Raw genomic sequence first — 8,651 nt, 5'->3', positions numbered from 1 at the left:
GCACACCCACACCTAAGACTCATTCCTTGCAAAATATATTTATTATCAAGCAAAACAGCAGGGCGGCTCTTTGTGACTCTGAGACAAAAGTAACAGCAGATTACAAGCAACATGTACGACTGAATCCAGTTACTCCCCGACACAAACAGCCTCATTTTGAACAGTGTATCAATCATTGAGTGTCACATGAATCAAAATTTTGGCAAAATATTACATAACAGATGAGAAGTCATTAACATCAAAAACATTGACACGGCACGTAATTCGGCAGCCTGTGAAATGAAAAACTCCTCTTCAAAAGTATTCATTTGTTGTGGAACGAAAGAGGCCGTCTTAAAGGGAGAGGCAAGTAAACTGTTTCAGATGAGTTGCAACATCTCCCAAAGCCTGCTTCAGTATTCTGAACACCAGGACGGTTTGTCAAATGTCTCTAGAATAGATTTACCGCCACTCAAACACAGACCCAAAAAATGAAGAATCAAAAAGTAAAACTGACTCTTGATGAAATAAATACATCATAAAATACATCTTACATTAAAATGCTGTATTTTCAGAAATTCTGACATACAGTTGCGTTGTCCATCAATAAGGCCAAGCTACAGTTCTATTCACAGGTAACATGAATCAAGAGATGCCCAGTGTTAAACACCGCCGGAGAAAACCAGAGACACAAACACAAAACTTCACCCACACAGAACTTCATGACTGATTGTTTCCGTCGCTTTTCTGTAACTTTTCGAATGGAGCCTCAAATGTCAAAGAAGCACATGTAGCTGCTATAAGTAGCTGTTTAATGTTCACTGGCAAAGTCTTCTTTATTCCTCCAGATCCCGAACAATTTTACCGGTGCCCATCATTGTTTACATCACAGTCTAGCTGCGTTGTTTTTGCTGCTTTCGATACTGACAAAATGCGATCACAAAAAGAGCATAATCCATCTGCGTTGCTTTCTTAAAATATATGGCTGAACACTGAACTGCTCTTTGCCTCAAGGTCGGTTGCAAAAGCTTGAAAGTGATTGTGCTTTTTCTTTATCATTCATGCTCATGTGTTTTCACTGTTCGGCAGTATACAAGTCCAGAACTCATAAAAGACATTGATAAAGGTGCTGCTCATGCATGGAGTTGTTCACCCATAGTTTGGCAGAAAAGCACTTTGTCATTTGGTGTTTTCTGTTTCCCTCAGATCTGCAGCTATTCAGAGAGCAAATATGAATTGAAAATTCTGAAATAACTTTATCACACGAGGTAGTAGAGTTGTTTCACAAATGGCTACTTGACGCTTTTTACACTTTTACATGTACACACATCTTATAAACCACACAACACTCGGGAGATTAAGAATGACGATGCCTGGTGACCATGGAAAAAGACGTTTTGCCTGGGTGCGGAAACTTATTTCACAAATCTGTGTCCTCGGCTCAGTTTGGTTCTATTTTATACCATCCGCTGAGGTGAAATACATGAGCATTCACGTGAGCGGCCATCCCCTCCCCGTGCTGCTATTTCAAGTCCTTAATTGGAATGCCAGTCACTTGACCTGAGATGAGCTGTTAGCAGCCAGTTCCGTCTGGATAGTCGAGATTTGATCGCCAATGATCTCTGCAGAGCTGCGGCCCTCCAAAGAATTCAAAGGGCTTTCGTGCTCCGGTTGTCTGGGCTCAAGCGGCTTGTCTGTCTCGACAAACGCCTCCCTGCATTGGGGTTTGATGAACTGCACGTTCAGTTTGGGCGCCACCACAGCGCCGCCCTGCTGGTCGGGCTTCCTGATGCAGAGGGCGAGAGTTGAGACGCAGCTCTTCTTGAAGTTCTCGTTCATGAACGCATAGACGATGGGATTGTTGAAGCTGTTGAAGAAGCCAATGGCCTGGACCACCGCAATGATCATGTTGAACGTCACGCCGTCGTATTTGTTCTCCAGGTCGTCTGGACAAATCGAGATACGGTTAAAAGATTTTTCTTTTGGCAGGTTCACTTCACACTGTTCTCCAGCCCCAGCTAGCAGGAAAACGCTATCGAGCAGGCGGATACTATTTCAGATCTCAGTATGGCCTGAGCCACTTCACCTCTGTATGAAGGAGTGAGCATAACTTACAGTATTCAAACAACATGTGCACGGTGTGGAACGGTGCCCAGCAGATGGTGAAAAGCACAACAATGGTGATCATCATTTTCACAGCACGCTTCTTTTTCCTGTAGAAGGAAACAAATAAAAAAAACAAATAACCGTTCAGTTAAAGGAGAATCCATTTTTTTCCCACTGTGCTGCGGTTCCTCTCAAAATGTATGATCCTAATCCAGGCTTTCAAAATCCATCTAACATCCAGGGTTAGGTTTGGGTTAGGGCTAGATTACATTGTGCCAGTTTATCTCTGATCCAATGAGCACTTTGTTTACCCTGGCAAACGCTCATTAAAGGGAAATTACATAGAACATACTCGCAGAACTAAGTGCCCAAGGAAAAACCCCTCGTGTGTTCTTGTGTTCCACAGCTCGACCCTTCTCAGTCAAGGGGCCTATGATGGCATCACAACTAGGCTTGTCAGGTCCAACGTAATCCGCTGATCCTTGAGTCTTTTTCTCAAATGAGGGAGCGTGAGAATGACAGTGAAGTGAAGAAAAGAGCAGAGCCCAAAGGCTTCCTTCGACTCTATAAACATGAGAGAGAAGCCAGAGCTGAGCTATCGCAGGATCTGGATGGTCAGTCTATTTTTCCAGGGGAGGACAAGGCATTTCCCAATGGAGTCCTGGGCTGGTGAGGCTTCCCACCAGCTCTTGCGACTTTGGATTCGAACAAGCATTTCAATGAAGCCTCACATCATTTTCAAGCAGAAAATGAGGACCCCCTTATCAGCCCTTCTCTACCCCCAGGGAGAGTCAGATGAGGTGCCCGGTGGTTCAAAGTTGCATGGCTTCTGCCCCCCTTCCACTCTCTTCCACTTGCCCTCTGAAGTAAATTGAAGCGACACACTCCATTTTAGATTGCCATGATGGGTAGATAAACCTTTACTGATCCAACTCACAGGACATCCTAAGGTGAAATGTACATTGCTACAAGTATGATTTCACAAAAACAGACTCAGATCCTGAGGGGCACACACATACAAACCACAAGGCAATATGGCCCAAACATGTATTGCTGGTTGTAGCGTTGAGCACCTTAAGCCCTCTGTCCCCCTCCAGCTCTAATCTGAAGCCACCGATACTGAAGAGTAATCTGGTTTCGACTGAATTCATGGCTGGCCTGCTCACTTCAAGACTTACTTGGATATCTTGTTGATCTCCTGGTGATTCATGGTGTTGAGGACGGATGAGTCGCCCACTCTCTTTCGAATCCACAGCTCAATGGCGATTCGCGTGTAGAGGAACAGCATGGCAGCCAGGGGAAGCAGGAAAAGGACCACCATGATGAAGGTGGTGTAGGCCTGTCGGTGGGTGACCGAGGGCCAAGTCTCCAGGCAGCACACGTGGTTGTGGTCGTACAAAAAGTCGTACTTCACCTGAAGAAATAACAGGACCGGGTTAGATCACCTGACACTGGGTCAGGAGCTCAAGTTGGAAACTTGCTTTCACGGCAGCAAAGATGTGCGATTCAACCTTTCTAGCAAAACTGCCTCAAAAAATAAATTCAAAATTGTCAATGTAATTCCAGGGATGTTAGACAGAAAATGAAAATGTGAGAAATTTCGTTCCACCGTGTCCTGGCTTTGCTTCTCCCTGTGGGAGACATGCGGATCTCCTCGACAGGGAAATGTCCAGGTGGCGACGTGATAAGCTGGAGGAGCTGTAGTATCACTCTGATCATCTTCTCAGTGTCTCAAACTTCTATCGACCAGCGTCAATGCTTCTTCTTATCTTGAAAGCAGCTTAAAATCTCTTTGTACAATCATCAGATTTCTACATCGATTAAAAAAAAAATACTTTGTGAAAAGGAATTGGCTTCAAAAACACGGAATGGACCTTTATGACAATAAAACAAAAAAGTGTGATTTTTCTGTACTTGATCCAACTGCTAGTTATAGATGACACCTCCTTCTTTAGCGATGAAGTGGAACTACAACTGGCAAATGAAGTAGAAAAAATAAAAAGGAACCTTACCCTTCTCCAAACATAACGGACCAAAATATCTCTCTGGAAAATCAGCTATAAAGGGCATCTGCATCATTTACGCTGAACGACTCATACGGAAACCTCACTAAACAAGTAGACTGAAAAAAACATCAACTATTTAAGGATAATACACACCAACTTTCTGCCGTCATAATGTGGGGAAAAATGGTTCTGGGCAGAAATATCAATATTAGATATTGTCACGGAAAATTTGATGGAGAATCGATTATTTTTTTCCCCCAGTGACTGTCATTGTGTGAAATTTGCGACATTTTAAGTCATGTTCAGAGACTGACTACATTCCATACATCCATACATTTTATAAAATACTACTTCATCCGGTGCCGGAGGGCGTAGGGTCAGACCTGAGTCCGACTTCAGTCCCTCAGTGACCCGGACTGATCATAGATGTGTGGACGTTGCCCGTGAAAAGGGAGGCAAGGGCCCTGTGTCCGTGTTGCGAGTTGGCTTGGCCTTTCATCCGTGCTGATCTGGAGTTTTCACTCACTGTATTTGCACCTGGGTACTTGATTGAATATATTTGAAAACGCTTGGTTCTGCGCCTTCATCAGTACAGATGAGCCGCAACTTTCTGAAAACCTTAATGACTTGTAAGTGAGTGAAAATGTTGGAGCGTAGCGAGGTGCTTACCTGCAGCTGCTGCACAAACAGCATTGGCGAGCTGACGACGACTGAGGCCATCCAAACATATCCTGCGTGAAGTCATGAAATGAAATACAGGTGACACTTGCTTTAATATTTTACATGCAGGGTGAACTCTATTGACATACATGTGTGTATTTTTTGGCATGACTTTATTTATTTTTGAATCTCGGGATAAAAGTTATCTGGAGTGCTTTTGCTTCACTAGCCAAGCACCTTCTCAGTTATGGAGGTTGAGTGGCTCCGGTGGCGTTTTGCTGGAGACGTGAAAAGAATATTGCAGACGGCAAAGTCGCAGCGCTGTCAGCACTCTGATCAAGTGCCTTCTATTCTTAATCATACCACACACAGCTAAGCTACACAGCCTCTCCGTGTAAGTCATACCTGAAAGAAAAAAAATCTGATCAAACGCTCTCGGTCCATGGCACTTGTCCTCTCACAACTGACTGAGAGACATATTCGCAAAATCCAGTGATCACGAGATACACATTATCATGAGATCTTTTTTATTTTGAATTTTAAAAAAATGCATGCATGTTACATCCAAAAAAAACTCATGGGTGTTACCTCCACGGCTCCGTACTATAGAAAAATGGGTGTAAAAACCTGAAGCAACTACAAAATGAGCAGCAATTCACATAAAATAAATCATGGATTTAGTTACATCATTCAGGAAGATTCTAGTCTGCTGCATGAAACCATAAAAAAAAAGAAACGCTGACCTTGTTAGGCGCTGTATACCATATATATATATATATAGCGACTGATTTAGTCAAAATTCCTCAAATACCTGAGATTTCAAAAGCTTATTGATAGCATCATTTGGTTGGTTTTTAATACCTGGAGATAACTGCAAGCCAATGGTCAAGTATGCACTTTAGCTGCACAGAATACTGCCAGATCCCGTGAAGCCATTCAAACACTCTCAAAGGGGCAAAAACAAAGGTAGGCGTTCCTACGTCTCCAGCAAGTTATTAAATGACCTGTGTTTGGCAGAATTGAGCAAGGTAGGTTGTCCAATGTAGGGACGGGGTTGTTGGGAACAGTGTTGAGAAGAGAAAAGCTCAAGAACAAATGCATCGCATCACCACACCAGTGTTTTGTGTGCGGGACAATGAGTTGTCACGGAGACTGTGAAAAAGAGTTGCATTGTATACTTCATGAAAATCATTATTTCTAGCCACAATCTTCTCATCGAGAGATACAAAGGCATGGCTACCTAGCACCTTGTACGCTCTTCTTGAAGAATACTGCCTTCTGGTTCTTAGCGGGAACACGATGCCCTGGTATCTTTCTATGGCGATGCAGGTCATCGTCAGGATTCCGGTCACAATCCCGGTCGTCTGGATGAAGGGGACCATTTTGCAAAAAAACACCCCTAAAAATAGAGCAAAGGATTAACAGCCACACGGAGCTGCGTGAGCAGGCGAGGGCTGCTGACGCTCATGAACATTAATTGGCACACATGCTTTTGTTGAACCTGTCATTGCTATGAAACACACAGCTAATAAAAACCTTGTAAGTCAAAATTTAAGATCAAAGGTTAAGACACAATTCTCATATTCAGGCATTGAGCATCTTATCTGGGCACTCCACACCTTTTCTGTACAACTACATCACATTGAATGCAATGTGCAGGGGGAACATCTGCGCCTCCGCCAAGGACACAGCTTGATACCACTTGCTTGTTTTGACATGCCGTCTGTACAAAGTGCACGGACGGGAAAGCAAACCAGAGGTATAAGAGAAGGAGGGTGACCATCCTGAAGCAGGTGGGTCAGCTGCGCTCTACGTAAACAATAAGGGGAGTAGCTGGATGGAGAAGAATGGACATCATCTTGTGCTTTTATAAATAATAAATGTGATGCTATGTTGATACTGGTGACATGGATGAACAAAATACCTTAACATAAGCGATGGACTGCTCAGGCTTCATGACACACCATTTCAGTTGACTGACGATAATAGATCAGAGTTCCATCTCGCGAAAGCGTGGTCAATTTTTTCATCAGAACCTACCGAACATCCTGTTGTGTACACTGGAGAAAAGTGACACAAGACAAGGCTGCCATTGCAGCAACATCTTAATAAACTGCCAAAGAGGTGAATCCACACCTGGTGATCAAAGTGAGCTCTGCGGGCTAAATGCTGCCCAAAATTCTATTCAAATTCAATGTTCTTTGATCCAACTGTCAGGGACCCATTGAGGCCCCTAATGCTATTGTAATGCTAACAAAAAAATAATGACGTCAGTAATAAACTCTCATTCACACACATCTTTTATTTAACAAACCTTGTACAAATCTTTTTTTTTTTCTTCAAATTCGACGTTAAGTTGGCTTGATCTATATTTCACGAAGCCTGGAGCTTTGGTGCGATCAACATAATGTGCATTGCTGATCGAAAGAGTCAGACATTTTTGTTAGTTGATCCCGGAGGCTCCTCATCTGTCTGAATTGATGTTTCTGAGACAACTGACTGCAGCATTGAGCGATTTCTTCATGGGGAAATCAACAAATGTAATTCATTTTAAATTGTGTGCTTCTTAAAAATCCTATCCAGCACCTAGCCCTCAAACATGAATTTTGTGTGACAGTATTCTTACCTCAACTGTGTCATTGTGTGAAAAATTTTATTTCTTATTTTACTGCCTTCCAGATTTATTTTGCCTCACAAGTTAGTGGTCTGTCAGTAAGCGCACAAGGAGCCTCAGAAACAAACAGGAACGGCAGACTGAGAAAGGAAAGTGTCAGAAGTAAGTAAGATACATGAAAGTAGTTTTGGGGGATTTTTTTGTGTTGTGACACACTTGAGTGAGAAGCTCCGACACAACCACAATATAGATAGATAGATAGATAGATAGATAGATAGATAGATAGATAGATAGATAGATAGATAGATAGATAGATAGATAGATAGATAGATAGATAGATAGATAGATAGATAATCGCTTGCAGTTTCGTCCTTCTTATTTAACTTTAAAGTTTGCTCGCTCGATGTCATTGAACCTTTTTGAAAATCTTTTTTTTTTTTAATGGGAAAAGTCACTCACCTCCGACCCACTCCGACGAGATGTTCTGCAGCAAAGTGAAGGGGATGCAGAAGAAAGTGATGAGCAAGTCGCTGACCGCCAGAGAACACACGAAAACATCCGTGGGGGTCTGGGTGGCTCGCTTCTTCACCACGATGTAGACGACCAGGCTGTTGCCGGCCAGAGCCAGGACGAAGATGACCACGTAGATGACGACGAAAGTGGTCTTGGCGCTGTAGGGCAGCTCGGGGACGTAGACAAGCGGCTGGATCTTGTAGATGTTGATGAACTCCTGGCGGCTCAGGTTGAACAGTCGGAGCGTCTCCTGCAGAATCTCGGGGGTTATTTTAGTGAACCCCGGACTCGAGTCTGCGGCCGAAACTGCAGCCATCCCGGAGTCAGAGACACCAGTGGAGCGGTTCTCGGGCTCTTTTTCCCAACGAAACATCTGGATGTGGCGCCGCGCTCCCCTGAATGATGCTGATGCTGCGCTCGCTTTTGAGTCAGCCCGCGTGCGTGCTCGCGTGCGAGAGCGCTCCGCTAATCCGCTCTCAGACTCGCAAAGAGACATTGAAACTTCAGGTTCTCCCCACACCTGAAGTTGTCTTCCAAACCACGACTGCTGGATTCAAATGTTCACAGGTCCTTATCGAGACAACAGTGATGTTCAAAACAACGTCTTTGGCTTGATGTTGATCTCCTTCTTCTGCTTCCCGAGGTCACGTCAAAGGGGCAGCAGTTCACGTAAGAGGCCCACACGTTCCCTCTCCACACACACATCAGTCAGCGAAGTCAGACAGAAACGTTTCTGCATCACAATAGCGTCTGGAATATTGCCATCAGGCCAA

At 43.8% G+C, this 8,651-nt stretch overlaps 1 protein-coding gene across 1 annotated transcript; it reads right to left on the bottom strand.

The window, feature by feature from the left end:
- Window positions 1-30: 30 nt before the first annotated feature.
- qrfprb (pyroglutamylated RFamide peptide receptor b) lies at window positions 31-8,227 on the bottom strand. The gene is made up of 6 exons (XM_053848794.1): window positions 7,825-8,227; window positions 5,992-6,150; window positions 4,761-4,822; window positions 3,264-3,499; window positions 2,095-2,192; window positions 31-1,925 (listed from the first exon to the last, which is right to left on the bottom strand). Exons 1-6 carry the CDS (start codon window positions 8,192-8,194, stop codon window positions 1,531-1,533), a joined length of 1,320 nt encoding a protein of 439 aa, XP_053704769.1. The 5' UTR covers window positions 8,195-8,227; the 3' UTR covers window positions 31-1,530.
- Window positions 8,228-8,651: the final 424 nt, after the last annotated feature.

Source organism: Synchiropus splendidus, chromosome 1 (assembly GCF_027744825.2).
Source record: "Synchiropus splendidus isolate RoL2022-P1 chromosome 1, RoL_Sspl_1.0, whole genome shotgun sequence".
Taxonomy (NCBI): Eukaryota; Metazoa; Chordata; class Actinopteri; order Syngnathiformes; family Callionymidae; genus Synchiropus; species Synchiropus splendidus.
Note: the sequence above shows the minus strand (reverse complement) of the source record. Positions and strands in the feature narration are given on the sequence as shown.